This window comes from Naegleria gruberi, assembly GCF_000004985.1.
Source record: "Naegleria gruberi genomic scaffold NAEGRscaffold_1, whole genome shotgun sequence".
Lineage (NCBI taxonomy): Eukaryota > Heterolobosea > Eutetramitea > Acrasida > Naegleriidae > Naegleria > Naegleria gruberi.
Genome location: NW_003163326.1, coordinates 1,451,760 through 1,476,286, shown reverse-complemented (window position 1 = coordinate 1,476,286; position 24,527 = coordinate 1,451,760). Strand labels below are relative to the sequence as shown.

The 24,527-nt window shown below is 31.9% G+C and overlaps 12 protein-coding genes across 12 annotated transcripts; 3 read left to right on the top strand and 9 right to left on the bottom strand.

Annotated features, from left to right (window-relative positions):
* Positions 1-2,627: 2,627 nt before the first annotated feature.
* Positions 2,628-4,526, bottom strand: NAEGRDRAFT_61675 (uncharacterized protein; the record flags this gene model as incomplete). The annotated part of the gene is made up of 3 exons (XM_002683285.1): positions 2,628-3,433; positions 3,512-4,141; positions 4,214-4,526. The coding sequence occupies 3 exons, from the start codon at positions 4,524-4,526 to the stop codon at positions 2,628-2,630; spliced, it is 1,749 nt and encodes a 582-aa protein (XP_002683331.1).
* A 3,074-nt stretch (positions 4,527-7,600) lies between these two features.
* On the bottom strand, positions 7,601-9,118 carry NAEGRDRAFT_28985 (uncharacterized protein; the record flags this gene model as incomplete). The annotated part of the gene is made up of 3 exons (XM_002683284.1): positions 7,601-8,114; positions 8,168-8,449; positions 8,493-9,118. 3 exons carry the CDS (start codon positions 9,116-9,118, stop codon positions 7,601-7,603), a joined length of 1,422 nt encoding a protein of 473 aa, XP_002683330.1.
* Positions 9,119-10,216: 1,098 nt separating this feature from the next.
* Positions 10,217-10,522, bottom strand: NAEGRDRAFT_61673 (uncharacterized protein; the record flags this gene model as incomplete). Its single annotated transcript, XM_002683283.1, has 1 exon — positions 10,217-10,522. The coding sequence occupies one exon, from the start codon at positions 10,520-10,522 to the stop codon at positions 10,217-10,219; it is 306 nt and encodes a 101-aa protein (XP_002683329.1).
* A 1,346-nt stretch (positions 10,523-11,868) lies between these two features.
* Positions 11,869-12,966, bottom strand: NAEGRDRAFT_77849 (syntaxin; the record flags this gene model as incomplete). Its single annotated transcript, XM_002683282.1, has 1 exon — positions 11,869-12,966. The coding sequence occupies one exon, from the start codon at positions 12,964-12,966 to the stop codon at positions 11,869-11,871; it is 1,098 nt and encodes a 365-aa protein (XP_002683328.1).
* Positions 12,967-13,179: 213 nt separating this feature from the next.
* On the top strand, positions 13,180-13,989 carry NAEGRDRAFT_45306 (uncharacterized protein; the record flags this gene model as incomplete). The annotated part of the gene is made up of 1 exon (XM_002683581.1): positions 13,180-13,989. One exon carries the CDS (start codon positions 13,180-13,182, stop codon positions 13,987-13,989), a length of 810 nt encoding a protein of 269 aa, XP_002683627.1.
* NAEGRDRAFT_29177 (uncharacterized protein) lies at positions 13,986-14,318 on the bottom strand (the record flags this gene model as incomplete). The annotated part of the gene is made up of 1 exon (XM_002683281.1): positions 13,986-14,318. The coding sequence occupies one exon, from the start codon at positions 14,316-14,318 to the stop codon at positions 13,986-13,988; it is 333 nt and encodes a 110-aa protein (XP_002683327.1).
* A 192-nt stretch (positions 14,319-14,510) lies between these two features.
* NAEGRDRAFT_77848 (exocyst complex component 7) lies at positions 14,511-16,507 on the top strand. The gene has a single exon (XM_002683580.1). It carries the CDS (start codon positions 14,661-14,663, stop codon positions 16,425-16,427), a length of 1,767 nt encoding a protein of 588 aa, XP_002683626.1. The 5' UTR covers positions 14,511-14,660; the 3' UTR covers positions 16,428-16,507.
* A 334-nt stretch (positions 16,508-16,841) lies between these two features.
* NAEGRDRAFT_61669 (uncharacterized protein) lies at positions 16,842-17,306 on the bottom strand (the record flags this gene model as incomplete). Its single annotated transcript, XM_002683280.1, has 1 exon — positions 16,842-17,306. The coding sequence occupies one exon, from the start codon at positions 17,304-17,306 to the stop codon at positions 16,842-16,844; it is 465 nt and encodes a 154-aa protein (XP_002683326.1).
* Positions 17,307-17,842: 536 nt separating this feature from the next.
* NAEGRDRAFT_29306 (uncharacterized protein) lies at positions 17,843-18,568 on the bottom strand (the record flags this gene model as incomplete). The annotated part of the gene is made up of 1 exon (XM_002683279.1): positions 17,843-18,568. The coding sequence occupies one exon, from the start codon at positions 18,566-18,568 to the stop codon at positions 17,843-17,845; it is 726 nt and encodes a 241-aa protein (XP_002683325.1).
* Positions 18,569-19,476: 908 nt separating this feature from the next.
* Positions 19,477-19,975, top strand: NAEGRDRAFT_34795 (thioredoxin; the record flags this gene model as incomplete). Its single annotated transcript, XM_002683579.1, has 1 exon — positions 19,477-19,975. The coding sequence occupies one exon, from the start codon at positions 19,477-19,479 to the stop codon at positions 19,810-19,812; it is 336 nt and encodes a 111-aa protein (XP_002683625.1). The 3' UTR covers positions 19,813-19,975.
* A 19-nt stretch (positions 19,976-19,994) lies between these two features.
* Positions 19,995-21,449, bottom strand: NAEGRDRAFT_34790 (uncharacterized protein). Its single transcript, XM_002683278.1, has one exon. The coding sequence runs from the start codon at positions 21,280-21,282 to the stop codon at positions 20,041-20,043; it is 1,242 nt and encodes a 413-aa protein (XP_002683324.1). The 5' UTR covers positions 21,283-21,449; the 3' UTR covers positions 19,995-20,040.
* Positions 21,450-22,591: 1,142 nt separating this feature from the next.
* NAEGRDRAFT_44203 (uncharacterized protein) lies at positions 22,592-23,698 on the bottom strand (the record flags this gene model as incomplete). Its single annotated transcript, XM_002683277.1, has 1 exon — positions 22,592-23,698. One exon carries the CDS (start codon positions 23,696-23,698, stop codon positions 22,592-22,594), a length of 1,107 nt encoding a protein of 368 aa, XP_002683323.1.
* Between the last annotated feature and the right edge of the window lie 829 nt (positions 23,699-24,527).

The window sequence follows — 24,527 nt, the reverse complement described above, 5'->3', positions numbered from 1 at the left end:
TCGATGTTTCCAACATGATTCACCACATTAAATTCAAAACGGAATTCCAATAGATTCAGATTGAGGGGATGGAAAATCTGTCATCCAAATCCCCCTCTGCCACACAAAATCCACAACACCACACAGTATTTTAATAACAAACCTACTACCAACGAAACCTTTAATTAAAGCTGAAAAGAGAATAGAGATGAAGATTTAATTATGGAAGAATTATAAGAATTAATAGAAAATGATGAAGACAATATTGTCTGACAAGTCTTAATAAACATCCTATGTATGATACAATGTATTCTTTTTGCTATTAAAATATTTGTAGTGGTTTTAATAATTATTAACAAATCACATTTAAAAGAATTAATTTGATTTTCTTGATGAAATAAAATGTGATAGATTTGACGTGTCATTTTTTTGATTTAAATAAATTCTTTCATCTTTTTCTTTTAAAAGTTTGTTGTTAACATAAATTTTATTGTAAAAGCTTACAACAATTTATTAAGGTGGCGAAGGAGTAAACTTAAACAAGGAATTCTTTTGTTTATCATTTATTATGTTATTAACCAACAATTTGTTGACCTTTTAGAATTACAAGAATCCCACATAACCCCTCCGCCGAACAGAATTTACAACATCACACAGGATTTTGATTTTGTGGATGGATCCAACTACCCATCTGATTTTTCATCCCCTCTTGTAAATAAAAACATTTTCCATCCATTCTCATATTTGATTTAAAAAATGACACATCAAACCTATCACATTTTATCTCATCAAGAAAATCAAATTAATTCTTTTAAATGTGATTTGTTGTTAATTTGTAAAACCAGTACAAATATTTTGCCTGAACCTTTAACAATAACAAAAAGAAAAAGATTGTATTTTAATTTCTATTGGAATCCGTTTTCTTTTTTGTTTTTACATACTTGGGAATACGGATTGATATTGTGTTCAAAACGTAAGTAAATTTAAAATATAAACATAACAACCCTTAGTTTACCTAAAAGAGTATCAGATAACCCCAATTCGTCCTTTGTTTTCAATTGCTTTTCTATAAATGGTGTTCTTTTAGATACACTTTGCCTGTAATGGGATCCATCTTTCTGCAAAAGGAGTTTTTGGTATAAACTTTATCATCTTCAGCACTTTTGTTACATGTTGTACAATAAAGGAGTAACCTTTGACAACTCTTGATGGATCCAGTGAATACAAGATACCTTCTATAAGCAAATTCTTAGCCTTGGCATTTACAAAGAGCTTGTATTCTTTCATCAACGGATTAGAGGATTGCTTACTGGTCATTTTTTAGTTGGGTTAAGCAAATCAATAGTGTAGTGAAATTAATATTATTTGATTTATTTAATATTTCTTTTCATCTTGTTTTGATTTTTGGGAATTGAATATTTATTATTTGGAACAAACTTGAATTTATCTTAGTCAATTTTAATTATAGAGAAAAACTTGTTCTCTCTTTTCGTATTTTCTTCCAATAATTTGAAAACATTAGGATCATCATGTTTGTATACTTCCACAATCGAATTATTTAGATGTCGAACATCCTTTTGAAAAGTTAATTAATTAATTGAAATACAACCTCTTGAAAAACATTTGTGTCAGTTCCGATACAGGTTACAAAAGTAAGTTTAAAGAGTGTGAAAGTATTAATATGTTGAAGGTTGGTTCTAAGAAGAAGTCTTCTCCAATTAAAAAGAAGAAAGGAAAGGTTCATTTTTGAGGGAGCCTCAATTATTGTTTTTCGTCTATGTGTGTTAAAGGTAAGGTCAGTAATTATACTTAGTTTTCCTTTATCATCCTTTTGATTAATAGCAACCAGAAATATTGAATCTGGTTTTGGCATTCTGTTACATAAATTCAACATTCTTTATTTCTTAAATCAAGTAATGGTCTAATATTTTCAAATACGGCCATTTTTTTAGTTTTAGATTTAACAAAATATTACGAACTCTCTTTCTTACACCTATGGGATTTGGCTGAAAATGTCTTAATCCTACGAATTCTGATTGTAGATTGAATGAAGCCAGAATATATTAGCTACTTGTTTTATTTCTTGATTTTGGATGTTGCTTTTGATTTGGTGGGAAGTTCAAAGGCACCCGTCGCCTCATTTAAGTGGCCTTTTACTGTATGATGTAACTTGAACCAAGAGAGAATTAAGTATATTTATTGTGTCATATTTTTCCTAAAAGTTTCCTCTTAATGTTAATCTAGATAACAATAAAGGAAGTAATTTTAAGCTAAACCCATTTATGACTTTTTTGGTTTCTTTTGTTAAATGGAATTTGATTTATGAAATCCTCTTTTTTCCTTTATATGAGAGTATATTAATATCCACATACTATTCTGATACACTTAAAATCTCACTTTTACAATCAAAACCCTTTAAACTCCATTTATTTTTCAAAACAGTATTCTTGATGCCAAAGGCAAAAAGATCATCAATAATACCAAGCTTTTCATGGTTGTTTTTGTTGGTTTTGTAATAAATTATTAAAAACTTCAACTTTATAATATTAAGCTAACAAGATAATGACTTTATTGGAAAAAAGAACTTTACACAAGTAATTCCATGAGAAAGAAATGGACTATCATTTGAATTTAGTTTAAAAAAATAATTATTTCTTTTTATTAACAATACTATGATCATTTAAAAGTTTAGCAACTGAACAGATAATTTTCTTTGTATAATTTAAATTCAAATGTTCATTTGGACCGTGTGCATTTGAACCAGGACCTGCAACACCAGTAATTAACATTTGAGCTTGTGGATAACAATCATTTAAAACTTTCATAAATGGAATTGTGCCACCTTCACCTAAACATCCAATTTCATCAACATTAAAGAATTCTCTAGATGATTCATTTAGTGAATTTGTTAACCATTCATCAAATTCACTACAACACCATCCACTTCCAGTATGAATATTCTTAATTTGTACTTGTGCATTATAGGGTGGATTTCTAATGAGCTCATTTAAAACTAATTGTTCAAGTTGTTCATTTGGTGTAACATGTGGTGGTAATCTAATTGAACATTTTAATGCTGTTAATGGTCTTAATACATTACCAGCTGTTTCAATTGGTGGTAAACCATTTGCACCTGTTATTGTTAAAGTTGGTCTCCATGTTTTGTTTAATAATAATTCTAATAAATCTTGATTCATTAATTCAACTGAAGAATTTAATAATGGAACTGATTCACATACTCCACTATATCCTAATAATTCTACTGTTTTTTTAAATTTTTCAACTACCCATTTAGGTAAATTAGAATGAATTGGATCTTTTTCTTCTTTTGGTGTTCCATATAATTCTGGAATTTTAATTGATCCATCTTGTTCATTTTCAATTCTAGATAATAACATTCTAATTACTCTAAATGAATCAGATACTAATCCACTATATCCACCTGAATGTACTCCTATTTAAATATTTAATATATTTAATAAAACAAAATTAATATTAAATTAATATTAAATAAATAGTTAAAAAAACAAACCTTCTCTAATTAAAGAAACGTGCAATTCAAAAACAAATATTCCTCTCAAACTAATAGTAGTCCAAATACGTTCATAATTACCAACACCAGAATCTAAACAAATAACCAAATCAACACAACTTTGAATCATTCCTTTATAATCATCAGATAAACAATGTGATGGAATGAGTGATAAATCCTCTGCTGTCATTTTACTTCTAATATGTTCAGTTCTATTATATGGTAATATTTGACAGAGGTAATATGGTAAATCACATGATCCACTCTCTTCACTAAATTCACATACTATAATAATACGTCCATGTTCAATAGATTGTTCTTGAAGTGATTTAATTGATAATATTGATGAAAATACTGCATATCCATCATCATTACTACCACGTCCATATAAATATAAATCTTCATCTTTTTTATCTTCGGTATTACTATCAGTATTACTGTCAGTATTATTACTAACAGTATTATTATTACTATCATCAGTTGTAGAAGTATTAAAAGTAGAAGGTAAACGTGTTCTAATGACAGGATCGTATGGTCCTAATCCTTCAGCCCATCCAGTATTTGGTGGTTGTTTATCGGCATGACCATACATGAATACTGTTGGTACATTTTCTTTCCATCCTTCCTTTCCTATTAATTATCATCATCATCATATAAATATTAAATATTAAAATTTAAATATTATGATAACTATATACTAACCAATAATAGTAGAATCAATATCAATGAAAATTAAAGGAGTTTTTCCCTCAATTCTCATAACATTTAAATTTAAACCTTTGATATTTTGATTTTTAATCCAATGTACAATTAAACTCAAGGCTTGTTCCATATGTCCATTACTTAATACTTCTTTATCAAAATTAGGTGATAAATTAGGAATACGAATAAAATCTTCTAATACTGGTAATAAATTATGATTAAATTGTTCAGTAACATATTCTTTTAATTTTACTAAATTTAATTTATTACTAGTGGTAGTGGTTTGTACTTGTTGGAGGTCCACGTTTGACATTTTTTTTTGATTGATATTTTAAATGTAAATTGACTATTATTGGATTAAAGATTTTTTCAATTATTATAATTAAGCTTGTTGTATCAATTTTTAATTGAGAGTTTGTTTCTTTGTTTTCTTTTTGATTTTAATCATCCAATTATTCTTGGTCTTGTCAAATTGTAATATTTGTGAAGTATCATTCATTTGGAGAAAATCTTTCAATTTCATATTACCTTCAACACGCCATCCTAATTGTTTTACAATTGTACCAACAAGAGAAAGATCTGCCTCATATGGATAGCTGGAAGATAAATCTTCAATAATTTTCAAAATATCATGGAATGTTGCAACCTTATGTTCCTTCTTTGAATAAACTTGTAAATTATTCGATAGATTGGAAGGTACAGTGGTTGTTTTTTGACTGTCGTATTCAATTACCATTTCATTTCCTCTTTGAACAACATTCAAGTGAGGAGATAATTGTACAATTTTTCTTTGCAAGTGTTTAGTGTTGAATCCCAACTTGGTGTAATGATTTTTCACTGTCAAGTAGCTCATCTTTTGATCCTTGAAATCCTTGACTGTATCCTCCAATTCCATCAGGATATCATTGGTGATACTCTTCTTTCCTTCAATGTTTTCATTGCCAGAAGAAACAGACGATTCCTCCTCCTCTCCATCCTTGTTTGCAGGACTATCATTGCTTTCATTTCCAACACTTTGAGAAGAGGATGCACCACTGGATGAAACACTTGCTCTTCCCACAGATAAATTATCATCATTATCTGAACTACTTGCTAATTTGCTTGGTGACGATGGCACGGCAGTAGGGCTAGCATCTACAATATTATTCTCAGATAGTACCTTTTTCGGTAATTTGGCTAATTGAGTTTGTTTTGGTATTAACTGGCTTACATTTGGAGATATTAATTGGTTGTTATCACCAAAAATACTATTATTCAGTATTAAGGATAGTGGAGTTTTAGGAGGTGGAGTAAACTCTACATTCTTTGGTAATAAATTCATGACAACATTTCTGTCTGTCAATGCAATAAACAACATGTTTCCTCTCTGTTCTAATTTGAAAATGCCAACCAATTGACCGTTCTTATCTCCCAAAGTGTTAAATTCAATCAGATTCTTTTTCAATGATCTTGGTTTCACTCTGTATTGATATAATCTGCTGCTCAAAGCTCCCAACTCCATATTATCTTCCAACAATAGAATGAAACAAATCAAGTACATATCCGTACTATTTAAATCTCGTTTGTTTGGTGCTGAAAGATATTTCATAATGTATTCTTCCAAAGACATTTTGAATGCAGGCTCTACTAATTTTCCATTACTATTCTCTTCATGATTATTTTCATCATCAAACTTTTGGAATTTTGGATATTCTTTTGATTCTCCAACTTCATCAATTACAGTATGATCAACAGTTATAGCTGATTGGATATTTAACAGGCTCTTCTTTTTGGTAATTGTAACTTTAACATAATTTGGCAATAACTTTAAGATTTTCTTCCTATCTGTAAGTAAAATATTGGTTGAGTTTTTACTCTTGATTAACTCAATAAATTGGCTATTATCATAACCTTCAATGAATTTTTTCAATTTTTTAGGAGTAATATTCAAGTTGACAAGTTGTGAACTCAAATTTCCCAATTCTAATGGCTCCACATATTTCAATAAAATAAAACTAATAAGTTTGATATCTTTTGGAAGTAGTTCTCTAGGAGTTTGTGGAGAAATACTTTCAATATATTCATCAAGGGAAACTTCCTTCTTTTCATCCCCACTTTTATCTTCATCAGAAATGTTATTATTATAACACATTATTAACAGTATTGTTGTTGGTATTACCATTGGTAATGTAATTACTAGTGGTGACAGGTTGTGTCGTCAAAATGTTATTATTTGGTAATGAAACACTATTGTTTGTTGGAATGGTGTTCGATGCTAAAACTCCTCCACCATTCAATAAACGAGTCTTTTCAAATTTCATAAAATTCAATGAATCATTATAGACATTTTCAAAAGGAATCCAAAAAGTTGAAGCTTGTAATAAAGTGTTAATAGATTGATCACTATCAGAATCATACATAGAACCTCCGTGTTGAGTTTGATCCTTTTTAATGATTACAACAGATGGAATTGATTGATATTTCAATCTTGATAGTAAATGGCAAAAATCTTGATCTCCTGTTAACAAAATTATAGCTGTACTAGGTAAGACATTGGATTGAGTGTTCATAAATTGATTGAAAATAGGTCTATTATAAATATTCAAATCCATTAACACATCTGTTAACATCATTTTATCAACCACTTCTTTCCTAGTAGTTCCCAAGTGAGGAACATCAATCAAATGACATCCATTTTGATAAAATTCAGTTCTTCTGTACTTGGGTATTTGATACATATCTCCATATACTTTAATAAATGGTGTATTGACTTTAATTTGAACATTATTTACAACATTATTATTGTTCATATTTAAATAATTATTATAGTATTGTTGTAACTCCGCCTCCAATCTATTAATTAAACTTGATAAAAATACACTTGTAGTCACAGTATTACTTTTAAATTGATTAATATTTGATGATAACGAAATATTTTCGTAATCCCAATAAATTAAACATTGAATAGAATGATATAATACATTATTACTATTAACAATAACATTCGGACTTTTTTGATGTTCTTCCAATTGATTTAATAACTTGTTATTGTACTCTAGAATATGAAATGATTGTTCACTATTTATTACACTAGTGGCTACTTCCTGTTGTTGCTGATTATTTATTGTGCCATTATTATTCAAGCTTGAAGAATTGTCTTCCTCCGATGATAATAACAATGAGGAAGATAATTGATCATCCAAAACTTCCATTTTTTTTTATCAAGTTTTTTTGAAAAAATTTAAACGAAAATTTGTTTAGTTCAAAATTGATGAGAGCTAGAATCTATTTAAATTCTGTTGAAATGAAGAGAGTGGACCGAGACACTAAGGTCAATACTGGAATGTACCACTTAACTATCAATCATAATGAAAAAGTTCATGGTCACTCTCAAAGATTACAATTTATTTAAATCATGTTGTGAGTTGGCAAATTCTTCTTACTAATATTACATGGCAAAGTATCAGGAGTAATGAAAGCATTTGATGTGAAAACCAATGGTTCAGTGCTGACAGAATTAGCAAAAGTCAATTCAATCATAGCAGTAGTCCAACCAGTTGTTGGATTTCTAACAAAAGCTTGCCATTCAGATTCTCTAACTTCAACCAAGGTTGAGTTCTTCCAGACATCAGCACCAATAGTTGAGGTTCTGAAATCACGAGTGCTTGGATTGGTGGCACTCCACAATTTGACAGAGGTTGGCTTGGCACCATTAGTAACTGAAACATAGATAATAACACCGTTATCGACAAATTCGTGAGAGAAGGTATACTTTGGAAGGACAGTGTTGGCCAATCTGGAGGCGTAGAAGGAACCGAGAACTGGTAAGACGTCAGAGTTCAACATCAAGTGACCAGTGTTTGGAATGAAACGGACATACTTTTCACCCTTAATCTTTGAGTAGGCAAGGTTATTGAGATCACTGAATATATATATATAATATTAGAAACTAATGGAAAGTATGTAGAAACTTACGGAGCAAAGAATTCATCACCCAATGAGAGAATTTGATACTTTGGAATATTCTTCAATCTATTGTAATTCAATGGATCAACAATGTCGGTCAAACTTTCAAAAACATTATTGAAAAGCTTATCAGTAACTCCATTACTGACATAATCATAGAAAGCCCAAGGCCAAGCACACAAGTTATTGTATGTTCTGACAATGAAATCCTTAGTTCCGAATACTGGAATGACCATTGGAGCAATGGCAGCAACACGGCTATCAACAGCAGCCAAAAGAATGGTTGTCCAACTAATAAAATGTTAAATGACTCAATTGACTAAAATATACTTACCCTCTCTTTGAAGCACCACTGACAGTGAATTGGTCAATGACATGATTAGCTTGTTTCTTAACAAATGAAACAACAGCATCCATGGCCATCTTACTTCCCTTAACTTGAGGCAATTGAGTAACATATAAAAGATTACTATTTGTAGTATTGCTCATGAAACGATTCCATCCATAACCAATAATAGCATCTTCAACACGACTAGCCAAAGTTGGATCAGAATTATAAGTAATTGGTTGATTTGGAATCATATAAACAATAGCAGTAACACTCTTTGTAGCTACAGCAGTACTATACATGAAGGAAGGAACATAAATTGGAGAGGCAGAGGCATCAGTGGCACCAGGAACAGCAACATTGTTATCACCATTAGTAATGAAGAATAAACTTTCATGATTATTCTTATTCAAATTGTTTGGAATGGTAATTTCAACATAGTGGAACCAAGTGTTGGCAGCACCAACTTCTGAGGTTGGCAACCAAGTTAATGAAGTAACATTCAAGGTGTAAATTGTTGCTCCAGTAATGGTTCTAGAACCAATTAACTTGTAAGAGTAGGCACTTTCTGGTTGACTGACGTAATCTCCCAAAGCTTGTTTGAAGGAGGTACAACTAGCCAATGCACTCATGCATACCAAAAGAATGGCAAAGACAGCAACAAGTTGAAGCTTGACCATTGTGAATATTAGTATTTTTTTATGTATGAGAATTAAATATTCAATCGCGCATGTTTAATATTTAAACGTACGTTCTAGTTAATTTAAAATAGTAAGTATATCACTGTTATGGAAAAGTGCTTTTTTTTTTAACACAGCTCCACAATCAAAGGGAGTGACACTCTCATAATTGTAAATTGAACATTGTGAACACAATACGCACTATCTTGTTAAAAATCATGATTGAGGACAGAAAGTAATGAAATTGAACACCTTAACAAACATTGGAAGTAAACTGATTAAATTGGTTTCAGTCAAGGTAAACCGATCCTCTAATTTGATTCTAACCGGCACAAGGATGATAACAATCAACTATTACGCATGGTGTTGATATGCTAATAAGGAATAGAGACACCAAAAAATAGGGTTGGGAAAATCGCACGATTCCCTCTTTCGTATAGAAAATAATTTCAAGGATAGCAGATGGGTTTGTTACAGAGTAACAATGAGTTGCGGCATCAATGTTCAAACACTGTAGTGAACTGTAGTGAGTTATCTTATTACGAAATTGAAACAACAAGCCTACCTGTTAAAATATGAGATCTAATCCAACCTTGGAGTGAATGAGCTCACTTTACACTTGACTCGTCTAAAAACAAGCTCAATAACCTCCTTTGTCTGTTCACCTACGAGAAAACTTTTCATAATTTCCATACATGATGTTCCATTATGCATGTTTTTAGAAATGAACAAATCAAATTCTTCCTTGACAACCAAAGGCAATTACAAGCATTATTTTGCTTAATCCATATGTTAATTCTTCAATTTTAATTGGAATATCCGATGAAAGCTAATAACAAATCCCAACTACTAAAGTCGAAATGCACACATATAACAAATACAGAATTCTTTAAGAGATTTTAAAAATTGTTTATTAAGGTAAGGGGATATCATTAGGGAGGTTTTGTACAAAATTTCACACTCTTTGCAATCTCCCTCAGAGTAGTGAGGAAAATGCACAAAGTGTAGGGTTTAAATTGATGTAGGTTGAGTGCCCTTCTATTTACGAATTTACTTCTTCAAGTAGAATGGGTTTGAGTCAACTTCATCTCTACGATCGAAACGACCCATCATGTGTGGAATGTTGATAGAGTGATCCTTCATGACAATATCTTGATTTTCACCTTGTCTAGCACAGTGCTTATCATACCAAGCCCACATTTCATCAGTTGGAACGTGGTTTTCAAAAGTCTTGCCTTGCATTGATTTTTGAGCTCTGTTAATGAAGAAAGAGAGACCCAAAGTACCACCAATGACAGCAAATTGGAAAGCTGGCTTTCTCATAAAGTAAGAGAATGTATTAGTGTTAATGCTCATCTTGTTGTTATTATTCTTGTTTTGTTGTTGTTTTTTTGTAATTCACCACAATGTAGGGCCAACTATTTAAACAATTCAACCAGCTTTCAAAGATACCTAACAACAATAGCAGTAGTATTATTGGCTGCCAATTAAAATCCCTCTCGCCGACTCGTGCTGTTTAAAATTTACTTATTCAGGAGAATGATCGCCGTTTCTCTGTCCCTTACAAGTTATGATTCTCCTACTAATCGGTAAAACTCATCAGCAAACACCTTGTGCATTGGCTCGTTCTCAGACATCATTTTTTTGATTCTTTTTTTCGGGTATTCGGGAGGCGGTTTAGAAATGTTGTGCCGCCCTTAAAAGAAAATGATTGTTTTGCCGCCATTTGAGTGGGAATTACAGAAAAGGAAAAAAAGCAAGGTTGTTTTCAGAGTTGTTGGTGCAATATGGAATGATATATTGTATTAATGCTCATCTGTTATTGTTGTGTATTGAAAGTTGTTTTGTTGTTGGTAAAGAAGTTTGTTTGAGTGGTGCGCATGTTTTGCATGTTTACTGTTTTTACAATGAAAATCGAAAGATAATAGCATATGTATTTAATTATTGCCTTTATTGTCAATTCGACATGTTGATTGATTCAATCAGAATGTAGTAGATGCTCATGATGTTCGTTCTCAATTCAATTCAAATTGTTGTTGAAGATTCTTCGGTAGGAATTGAAAAGAGGAGAATCATTGAAAAAGAGGCGAAACTATTCTGCCGTAACACTGTTGTCGTTGAAAAATGGAGAGAACAATTGTAAAGAAAAGTACTCTATTAGGTCTAATAATCAGACTAGTTGTCCATTGGATCAACAAATCACAATGATGTATTCAAATTCAAAACTTTCATCCTTAATGTTATTTCTATGAGAGATGTAAAAAATCTTTTCACTTGAAGAAATATTCATGCACATCATCACCATCTTTCTCTAACATAACTCCTTCAAACTTTGATGTTTTGTTGTTCTTCACCTTCATAGTGGATAAACGATGATCAGCTACACCATTTTAATTTCAAACAATGGAGCTTTATTACCTTCTCCTTACTCGCTTCTTCATGTCTTTTTTGTTGTATTTGCAGCCAGCTCAAACTCATGTTTTCTTCCTTCTAGAAGCTTTTGATTGAATTCAATACTTTAAAAGTAAAACTATTTCAAATTTGAACAATGATAATTAGTGACATGGAAGCAGATTTGAACTGGGTTGAATTATATAATCAATTACTTAGAAAAGATCAGAACCTTTAGTCGATTAATTGGAGGTCAGTTACAAAAGTAAAATTGATTAAAATAATCTTAAAGTTAGTGAATTAATTTACATTTACTTAATAAGATTCTTAATGATATTACCAGGAGAAAAGATGTTTTGTAATAAGCCCATACCAGTAAAACTCTTGGCGACCTTAATATTTTCCACACCTTGTTCTACATATTCGTTAGCTAGTTGTACATTTTGTTGGATAACTTCAATTCCTTCTCCTTGTTCCTTTACCATTTCATTCAAATCAACAAAGCATTGATGCAATTCGTAATAGTTAGTTTCCAAGTCTTTCAATTCTCTATTAGTTTCGAGGGCGATTTGTTTCTCAACGTCCAATGTTCCTTGATCGGCACTACTAAGGACGAATTTGTTTTGTTCGAGGGCTTGAGCTTGCTGTCCAAGATCATCATCTTCTTCTTCGTCACCATTATTACGGGAAGCACTGGAAGATTTAGTTCTGTTGGAAGAACCATTCTTGGCTGATGATTTATCTCCATTCTTATTGGAAAACATGGCATCTAAATCATCATCACCATATTTAAACAATTGAGATCTCTTCATACTCTTTTCACTATCACGATAGTCTTGAATACATTTTTCATATTGTTTACATAATTCCTTAAACTGAGATTGTAACTTGTTAAATTGTACTTTTTGTGCTGATGAAACGCCTCCAATTGAGGAATCCAAACCACCAGCAACAGAATCAGTATCACTACCTAAATCATAACCGGATGATGATTCCATCTTCTTTTTAGAGAAACGAAGTAAGCCCTTTTGAATGGCATCTCTACTCTTTTGAATTTTATCCTTTGAAACTTTAATTTTGGATCTCAACCTCTCGGAATCCTTATTATTATTCAGAGTATCAAGAGCGGATTTACCATTCTTACCATTAGATGATTCGTAATTTCTCAACAAGTGCTTTACATTTCTTTCCATATTATGAATACTAGCAGCAAATTGTTGAATAAATGTACTCAAATCTTCAATGGAATTAATTTTTAATTCATTAATTTCTACATCACCAGATTGCAAGTTAGATTTAGATCCACGAATGCCGTTCGGAGAGGTGATATTTTGTTTCTTTTGTTGATTAGACAAAGAAACGGCTGAATCAATTGAAGACTGAGCTCCTACGCCCCACCATCCACTCATTTTTTTAATAAATTGATGATGATGAAGATTCTATAAAAAGTTTGTTTACAGTTTACAATTACGGAAAGATAAAATTGGTGTGAAATTGAAATATCTTTTCAGATGTTCTACTACCACTACTCAAGGTGGATTTATTGCAAAATTAGTGTTCTCAATAAATTGTTCAATTAATTGAATAATAAATTATTGATTTTATTATTAATAATTAAAAAAATGAATCCACAAAGAATTAAACAAACGGTTGATAAATTAAGATCAATTCCTCTCCGACAACATTGGGATAAGATTAAATTTGAAGTTAAATGGAGATGGGAAGATATTAAACATGAACATTCTGCTGGTATTCCGAATGATCCAGGTGAACCAGAACCTAAGAAAATACCACTCTCTGCTCAACCTAAAATAATTCGTGATACTCTTGTGGATACCTTTACGGAAATTAAAGATGGAGTCATGTACTATGTTAATATGTTTAAAAAGAATAATGAAAGTTGGGATAGTCAATATAGGGAAGAAGTTGGAGAATCAATGGTCATTCCAAGAAATGATAAAAAAGAAAATCAACAAGAACCCGAAAAACAATTTACAAATTCATTACATGATTGGGAAAAATTCCAAACAAAATTTCAACATATTGTTAGATCTAGATTTATGCTCGTTCAAACATGTATAAGGCAATTTATGATTGGATATAATGAAGGAATGGGAAGAGATATTGAATCATTTAAAAAGAGGAAGGAATTATCTGATTTATTAGGAACAAATCAAATGTTTAATAAGGATCAATGGATGGATCAAGTTAAAAATGTTGCGAGTGGAATTAAAAAGTTTAGAGAAGAAATGCATGATATTGCAGTGATTAAAGATGATGATCAATTACTGAAAGAGGATTTACAAAAGGCTGAGCTCATTTCTCAGCAGGATTCAAAAGTACTATTGAATAATGAAATCAATGAAAAATCACCATCAAATCATGATGAAACAAATAATAATAATAATACTATCCAAAATAAATCATCTTAGAGACTTATCCAATAAACACTGGTTATACAATACAAATTCTGTCCTTCAAACTTGTCAATATAACTGTCGTCAGTTGTTTCCCAATAACAAGATGATGCCGTATGGAAACCAGCTCCGTTATTTTGTACAATCACACAAGTAACAATATATTTGAATGGCTTTGAAAGACCTGTTGTTGCCTTCATTGTTTTATCAATAATATTATTAACCCAGTGAGTCACTTTAGAATGATCATAGGGCGTATCATGTTGTATAACACTTTCAACAGCATCCTTCACTATTCTTTGAATCTTTTCCTTATCCAAGGCTAAATCCTTCTCGTTGTGCATTGACATTTTTTTGTAGTTAATACTGGCGCCAAAATACTTTAAAATAATTAAAAATACAAGTCACTTTTATTAAAATGTTATTTTTGTTGTTGAAAACTTCTAACGAATTCCATTCTTCTTTCAAATCACGTTTTTTTAATAATAAATTTAAATTGTTGTTGTGAGTGGATAATTTATTATCAAAAAAAAATGCAAAACCCGATACCTACAAAAACCTTTCAACATTTTGAAAAGAATTTGAAAGTGTTGGAGGAGAGTTTAAATAAAAGCTCTCAAATCAAGGATCAGATTGTATCTATTCTAGATCGATTTGAAAATCGATTTTCAAAATTGGAGCAGGAAATGACGAGCATGAATGATAGAATTGATGTTTTAAAGATGGCTCATGATAATATTGATTCTACAATTAAAAGTGTGGATCTTACTCTGGAAAAGTATAATAGACCACAAATGTTCGAAAAGAGGATTGAAAAAGGAATTGCTAATGATTTGGAAGGCTTTCTCGGAGTTGTCAAACAAAATGATGAAACTATTACCTTCTTCTCAAAACATAGTAATTATAAAGGTGCTGATAAATTAAAAGACAAATGTCTTTCGTTGAGACAAAAATCAGTTCAAATATTGGAAGCCGAATTTTCTAACATTCTTCAAACTGTTAGTGCCAAAGCACCAGCTAATGACCCTTTCAGATATAGAAAGGAAGATTTGGAAAGGGATGATTTTGATTTAACTTATGATTTAATTCCTTCGGAGAAGATTGATCAATTATCTACAATTGCTCAAAAATTGGAATTTTACAGTAAAATTGATTATAGAAGAACATACATTCAATACAGATCCAAGTGCATTACAACAGCTCTTAATGTACTTATACCAGAAAAGAAGGATAAAGCATTGCAAGTTCCAACAAATTTGAATGCTATCAAACAATTGAAAAAGAAGGATGATGATATGATTCTTAGTCAGAAATACTACAAGAAGGGTTCTCATCCATTCATATTTTACATGAACTTTTACTTGAAACTGTTGGAATCTGAAAGAAAGATTGCACTGAAAGTTGTCAGTGTTGACTACCAAAAGAATCAAATTTATGGTGACGTTGTTTCTCCAAGTTTAAAGATATTCAAAGAACAAGCAGAAGATTTGGCAGATAAGAATAGAACTAGTGAAAAGGTGTTTGTCATGCTAGATATTTTGGAAAACTTTGAGAATAAGCTTTTGAAAAATTTCGAAGAAGTTTTGGCTCACACTCAACATTTGCAAGCATTCAAGACCTTATCTGAAACATTCAAGAATAATATTAATGATTTACTGACAGATTTTCATAAGAATATTCATACCAATCAAATCAAAGCATTTGAGGATGGTGTTGTCCATCAAGCTACAAGTAATGCATTCTCCTTCATGAAGAGACTACTTGAATACCCATCCATTGAGAATATCCTCAAACAGAAGAGATTCGACACTGATAGAATGTTTGGTTATAGTGACATTAAGACCTACTTTGCCAAATATTTATTACAATTGATAGAGGCTGTTGAGCATAATATTGATGAAAAGAAAAAGCAATACAGCACAAAACAAAAGAGTCTTGCTTCTCTTTTCGTGCTGAACAATCACTATTATATTTTCAAGAATTTACAAGATGCCAAAATCAAGAAGCATGTTCCTGAAGCCAAACAAAGAGAATACAAGAAGTTAAAGGAAGATGATACCAACTCATACATAAGAGCTACCTGGGATGATGTTCTTTCACATTTCAGAGACCAAGAAAAGTTAAAACCTGATAAGAATGGAAAGTATCCAAAGAAAGAGATTAAGAAGAGATTTTCCAAATTCAACGAACTATTCCAAGCTATTTACATGATTCAGAGAACATACTGCATCAGGGATATAGAACTAAAGGAAGAGCTCAGAGACAAAACTCGTGAAGAAGTTATACCTGTATATACACAATTTGTTGAAAAGTACAAAAATACCGAATTCAGTAAGAATGTTACAAAGTACGTTTCATATGATTCCAAAACTCTTGGTTCAATGATAGATCAATTCTTTGATGAAGAACGAAACTTGGATGAAGAAGAAGAAATGACAAATTTCGACGATTAAGCTGTATAGAACAATGTAAATAATAATTCTGGTGTCCACTGGATGAAAGAGTATTTATTAAATTAATTCCTCTAGACATTAATTGTTCATTGTTAGTACGTAATTAATGCAGTCAGCTTACACTTTATTTACCTCAAAACAATAGGTTTGAATTTATTGGACGGTGAGCAAATAATATCCCTCTTGTCTCTGGACATTTTACGCTTTTGTGAAATTTCAAGAGACATGAGTCTTAACTTACAATGAGATACACCCAAATGGCTCAAATCTGGCAGGCTTGGTGGTGGAGTTACAATGATTTGAACTTGCTCATTTCCAAGATTTTCATTGAGTGGTGGTAATGATTGATATGATGAGGAAAGAGATTGGTCGATAACAACCAAGTCGTCATCTTCTGATTTTCCTCTTGATTTGTCAAATGCATTTGTTATAAAAGATACAATTAAGCCACTTGCATCCGATACAACAATCGACTTTCTTGCTTGCTTTCCAAAAGTCAGTTGAGGAAGCTTTGATGGAGAATCTGACATTTGAGGTCTTAAATCTATGACATTGAGAATTAGTATATGTTGGAATTAGAATTTTTGATACTGGAGGAATGGTAGCAGTACTTGGATTCGGTGAGTGATGAATAATGAAATTTGATTCACTTTCAACCTTTGGAAGTGGCGAGAAGTCAACAACTGGAGTAAAACCTGCAATCTTTCCAAATGAGCCATTGGATTGGTTAGAGGAATTTTCTTGACTTCTATGAAGAGTAGCACCAACCCTCTTTGAAAAGATCAAGTCATCATTACTTCGATGTACATATCGTTTCTTATCCTGTGCGGTAGAATTATTAAGGGAGTGCCTCTTCTTCCTTTGCTGTAGAGTAATCATGACTGTGCGAAGATGAACCATTCAATGAACGTGAGGCTCGACCTTCTCTTCTCCTACCATCATTAGAATGATCAGAATGGTGGTATGGTGTTGCTCTTGGTTTGTAATGATGTCTCCTCTCAATCATCAGGGTAGGAGTTGTGTGTGTAATGGACGTGTTCGATCCCATCACTACGCGCCACTGAATCAGTTTGTTTTTTTTTCAATTGTGTCTCTAACAAAGAGTGCAGTTCCTGAAACATTCAAAAATATTAAGGGTGACCAAATTGGGAACAAGTCTTTGTTTGGGCAAGGTGCCATCCAACAAATTAGCATTCCGTATCATTTAGAATCTGCTTGTCCTATATCTAGACTTTTGGACTTTAAGTCTATTTAGAATGGTTTTCTTAATAAACTTCTTGGTGAATTTTACCAAAATAGCTGCAATTTAAATTTGTTTCAAGTTTCAATGGGGGAACATACTTTACAAACATACTTTACAAGAGAATTACAAAATTTATTTAGTTTTTAAACTCAAATAGTTTGGTTGAAAAGAATTATTCTGACTTAGGCTTGGCAACAACTGGCTTGCTTGATCCAAAGTACTTTCTAACGAAGAAGTCAACGAACAAATACAAGTATGAACCGTACATAAGAACGCAGCTGAGCATAATTTCATAAGGAGCATAACAAGTACAATTTTCATCGATTGAGAGTCCCTTTTCCTTATTTTCGAACCACTTCATGGCAAAGATGACGTTACAGACAATACCCAAAATCATTTGAGAAATTTGTCCAATAGTCAAGAGGAAATTCCAGCTTGGTCTGAAACCCAATTCAGTCAAAGCATAGTAATAGTACATGAAAGTGTGAATGAGAGAGTTCATGATAATGAAACAATATCCGACAGCATATTGAGTATAAACAGCATACCAAGTGAAACACAAAACGGTCAAGTGGTGGAACCAGTGCAAGAATGGAACTTTACGGTCTGGATGCTTGATAACCAACAAGACAGTGTCGAAGAGTTCTAAATACTTAGAGAGAGCAAAGATGTAGGCCCAAACAATGTGTGGATAACCTTCAGCAGCACCAACAGCCTTCTTTTGTTCACAAATCAAACCTGGCATAGAATAATTGTATTCATTCTTCAAGAGGTTGAAGTATGGGATAGCAGTACCTAACAACATGGCAAGTGACAAAATACACAAGAAAATATTCCACAAGAACATGACAGTCTTCAAAATTGGTCTGGAAGCATTCTTATCTGGTTTTGGAAGCATCTTTGGCAAAACAAAGACAATGAACAAGTAGATAATTACTGAAGAAATTGGGAGAACGTTTGTCCATTCCTTCATGAAGTAAGTTTGGTCCAATGTAAGTCTAAACTTTTCATGATATGAAGTGGAAAGGAAGTTAACATCCATGAGTTTGGATGGTTCAGCAACAACCTCACGATAGAAGGCGAGCAATGGTTCTTTGAGAAGGAGAGGCATAGTACTATTTACCAAAATACACGTGGCAATTTTAACAATTGTTAAAATAATTTACAACGTAGCAATATTGTTATCATCAAATAAAGATAACGTGTATCCATCCAGCAAGTGTCAATTAAAATCACACATGGAAGTTCCACATGTTATACCATGAAACAAAAGGAGAAAAAAATTGAAAATGGAGTGCATGTGGATATTTCACGTCATCCAAGTTGTTGGAAAATAATATGAATAATTTGTATGTAGAACCAGCCGAAGAGCAATTTAACAAAGCGCAGCGCATAATTTGTTGTTAGCACCAACAACAACACTCATAACATACCTCGTAAAACACTAGGAAATTTTTTTTCAAAATTTTTTAATTTTTTAAAATTTTATGGGCGAGAATGATGCGATTTTGGCGCCAATTCACAAATCAGAACCGAGATTATGTTTCTAACCGTTGAGATTGTTTGAAGGAAATCACAAAAAGTCATTGGGTAACATCCTTCGGAAGCCGGTTTTTTTGATTACGAAGATAACAAGTGAGGGAGAATTAACTTTTTATTGAGGGCACCAGTAACAGAGAGCAACAGTTCTTATTAATATTCTTTTTCTTGAAAGAATGAAGAGCATTAAGGAAAATAGTGTTATCTAAAATTACTAAATGACAACTACAGCGTTGTAATAATATTTAAAAATAATATTAACAAAAAATGGCTCAACACATTCATTCACCACAAGAATTCAATCAAGTTCTCTCCTCCAGCAGTACTGCCGCCAAAGTGGTGATGGCAGATTTCTATGCAAATTGGTGCAGTCCTTGCCGACAAATCGCTCCGACTGTTGAACAATTGGCAACCCAATATCAACACTGTATCAATGTTGTTAAAGTTAATGTGGATCATCATGATGAACTTGCTGATAAATATCATGTGAATCAAATGCCAAGTTTTATCTTTCTCAAGGATGGTAAAGTTGTGGACCGTTTTATTGGTAATAATCCAACCATGTTGAGAGAGGCAATGCAAAAGAATTGTTTCACCAATTAATTATTAATTTTGAAATTATTGATACGATTTAAATATTAGAGAGGAATCACAAAGATGATAATAATATCTGTTATTTGTTGTGCATTGTATGGTGGAAGAGAGAATCAAATAATGGAAGAGATTTTGGCTTTCGGAATACTTTATAAATCATAATTTGATATAATTTAGGAGCTTTTTTGTGAATGACTGAAATGAATTTGATAGAAGTTTATTTTTGTGATAATGCTGCTAGTTGATAACAACATCTTCGGCTTCCAACTCTTCATCAACCATTTCTTGTTGGTCTTCTTCGTCTTCACTTATTAATCTTTGATATTCTTCTTTAGCATAGATGGCCCAAACATTGTTGGTGCCAAAAGTTCCTCTTTGTTCAAATACAAAGAATTTTGTAAGATTGAACAAAATATTGAAGAATATTGGTGACATTTTTGATTTCTTAATGTCAGCTAATGTAATCACATCTCTATTCTTTGGTTTTAACATATCTATTATTTGGCAATGGATGTCGCTGAAAGAAATTTCTGGATCATATTGTTTGATACGTTCTTTTTGTTCTGAAAATACTTGCTCCAACTCGTAGAGGCTCAATACTCCATCTCCATCAATATCTACACATCTAAACCAGTATTCTTGAGCAACTGGTGTAGTTTTATCTTCTTCAGAGAGGCAAAACCACACAAAATCTTCGTATGACATCATGTTTGGGTTTTTACCAGTTAGCTTTTTACCAAATCCACTCATAATTCTATCAATAATAAACTCTGTTAAACAGCTATCTCCATAAATTAATAAGTCATCTTTAGAGAGCATACCATCTCTGTCTGTATCCAATTCCCAGAACTTGCAGAAAAGAACATAAAAATGCTCGTATGCAAAGTAATTAATCTCATTATTGGTATCTTGCTCCTTGTCTAATAATTTAAAGGTTTCTACAAGATTACTATTTTTGAACTCTCTCAGATATATTTTCCCAATCGATGAAGATTTGGAAAGTCCATAGAAAATTCTAATAATCACTGTCTCTGCATATTTCTCTTGAAATTGAGGAGCTTGTTCTAAAAATCTTAATCCAGGATGATTGGCCAATATTTCTCTCAAAAGTAACTTGAAATCAGATGGAACAATAAAGTCATTATTTTTCTGTTTGATTACATTAAAATATCTATAGCTCTCGTTATCAAATTGCATATTTTGTTTCCAATAATCTTCAAACATTTCACATGTTACAACTCCCATCCCAAATTCATCTATTCTAGAAAATAAATGAAATCTAAAAAATGATGGAAAGTCACAAATATCGGTTATCAATTTTCCAAATTGCTCCAAAGTAACACCGGTTGGATATCCTAGGAAGAATTGCTTAATCTTGATGAAATCCTCCTTAATTTTGGAGGTGGTTGTAATCTTTTCGTTAGGAAAGTAAAACCTTGGAATTTTTGAGAATGAAGCATCATCTACACTCATTTTCATCTTCTTCTTTTGGCTTTCATAGTTAATTGCTACGTTTTGAAGCTCTTGAAGTTTTCTTTGTAAAATTCCTGTTTTGATTTGAGTATTATCTTCCAAGTCATCTGAAAAGTTCAACTTTTTTCTGATACTGTTAATAGAAGGGTGATGTGCAATTTCCACATCAAGATTGGTTGGTTTAGAGGACCGTGTTGGGGAGTGGATTGGAGATTTAGGAGGAGTAGATGAACCTGTAGATAAATTAGAAAAGTAATGAGGAGTGATGTTTTGAAGGGAGTTTGAAATAGACACTATACTTCCGGGTTGATCTGTCAGAACAGTAGTAAACATGGTTTCATTTTGTGGATTGATAGGAGGTGGATGGGAATGATGATGAGAATGATGGCTAGGTTCGTTATGTGAGAGTTTGTGTTGCATTGAAAAATCTACTTCATCTACTATTACTTGTGATTTTGAAGATCTGTTTGGGGAGGAAAACATTTTAGGGGAGGACATCTTTGAATTGTTGGAAAGTTTGGAGGGAGATGTTTTAAGAGTTGGTTGTTGTTGGATCATTGGATCCGATGATGAAAATCTATTATTTTCACTTCCTAAATATTGTACGTCGGATTTCATTTGAGTTAAAGGCATTGAAGATGAGGAGCTTGCTTCACTAAGTTTAAAATCCATTGTAGAATTCTGGGATCTTGAAGATAGTTGGCTTGACGATGACAAATCCATCATGCTAACATTTGGGGAGTTACTCGGAGATTGCATTAATGGTGATGAAATGGATTCATTAAAAGACTCCATGTATTCAAACATGAGGTGTTGTGATTCCTTCTTACCAATCCAATATAGATACAATTCGTTTAGCTTTTGTTTAGCGTACTGATTAAGTTCAGAAGGAGAATCACTATCCTTTGTTTTGGGAGAGGATATAAGAGATGAAGAGGGCACGACTGATGGATTCTGTGTCGAATAGGAAGATGTTGTTGTTTGATGATCAAAATCCATCGTCTATCGGCTACTTTGTAGGATATCTACTTTAAAAGTTGCTTTAATTCTTCTAGATATTGCAAGTTCCGGAACGAGGCCGTTGGATGAAAACAATATTTTCAATGGGGAGAAAAGGATATTTCGACCGTTAAGATGAACACAATTAAATATTTTTTTGTTTAATTAAACGTTTGTGTTGGCGCCTTTTTTTTAAATTTATTTTTAAAATGTGCAAATATTATCACAGTTTTATTGTCCAATGAAGTGAGTGATAATTGGTGTTTGCTAAAGAATTGACCTTAATAAAAACTCAAAAAGTAAATAAAAATAAACTTTAATTACTCTTTCTAGCAATGTTCTTATAACCACTACCAACACAACTCAAAACAATTGTTCGTGAATCATGCTCAGGAGTAATCTTGAAAACAACACCCAAAAAGTCCTTTAAATGTCTCAGATAAGCAATTGAATAAGAGTTAAGTTTTCCAATTCTAATCTTTGAAACATCTTCACTAGTTAAAGCCATTAAATAAAGCATATACCACTGATTAATTGAATCAACACAACCACCTTTGTGAATTTCTTCAAATAATAATTTAGCACAATGTTTACCAACATCTTCAGGTATTTTCATCCATTCAGAATCTCCACTTAAATCCTTACTAGTTGGAATAACTTCGTGTGTTTGATCTGGAACATATTCAGTTGTGATTCTACAACCAGTGTCAGTTTCAGCTTGTAAATAAATAGCCCAACCAGGAGATGAACCACTTGTTTTACCACCATAGTGATCTGTGTGAATCCAAATATCAGGAATGTATAAATTTAACATTTGTCTGGCACCATCAACAAGTCTATTACTAACAGTTGGTGCAACACGTGTACTATATGCAATACCTCTAACTCTCTTAATCATACCTTCATCAAGAACTTGAATTGGATTTAATTGATCCTTAACCATTGGGCATTCAAATCTGACTTCACCTCCACCTAATGGTAAAGCACCTCTCTTCAAAATTTGTAAACTAATTGGGGCAACTGGTTGATTTTGTTTTTTCGTAAAATGATCGAACAAGTGAAGTGTACAATTACGATACATATCAACTGAAACATCTAATGGATGATTTGTAATACCTTTTAATAAGATATCAGATGATGTTTTTCCAAATGGACAAAGACAAATTAAAGCTTCAATATAATATCCAATACCACGTTCTAATCCACAATCAAAAGCCAATGAACCAATTCCACTTCCAACAATAACACCTGGTTTATAGCTAACTCTTGTACCTGTTGAATCAATTTCTATTTTACTTCCTTTAGTAATTTTATCAATCAAAAGAAGGAAATTACGTTCAAATTCTCTAATACCACCATGATTTGGTCTGATATTACTAATTTGAATTGGTCTATTAGAAATGGTTGATAATATTATTCTCATACGGAATGATTTGGCTCCATTTAAAAAGAGAGTATTACTACTTGAGGTTGTTGTGGTTGTTGAAGCTTGTGAGGTCGATGATATCAATGATTTACCGGGTGTTGTTGTTGTTGTTGGTGTCTTTTTACTACGTTGTCTCCATTCTTCTCTATCTTTCCGGTTTTCTTGTTCCTTTTGTTGGTCACGTTGTTTTTGTTTAGCAAGAAATTGTTGCATTTTTTTCCAATTTTTTTTAAAATCAATTAAATATTTGAACAAGAATTGATGATAGTGAGAGAAAAACTGGGAAAATATCAACTCACTAGTTTAATGATTCTTATTTGCTCCTTAATCATAATCTATAATGAACCAAGAGTTAATCCATCATTCATTAGTAACCAATTTGAAAAGCCTTTTTAATAATTGGAAGGAATCAAAAAAAAACCGTAGTTTGGAACATCAAGGGACTTGATCTAGTTTAGCCTAATACTAGAACTCGTCAGCACTTACTGTTTGATTTTCAATAAAAAACCACAAATTCATCATCATGGGTGTTACCTTCTTCAAAATTCCTTCATCATGGTTTAAAAAACTCATTCCTATTGAAAACCATCAATTCCCCATAATTTTTTACAACCAATCTGTTCGATCATCAAATCTTTCATTATCAGAACTTTTTTACACACGATTTCACAAATGTTTTTAATTATCTAAAAATAACTTTTTAATATCCTTGGAAGAAGGAACTCGATACAAGCCTTGGTAAACCATTCAATCCTGATTTTCTCACAACATCCACTTCTCATCATTATCTCTTCAAATGATTGGATGAAAGTCTCTTCATAAAAAA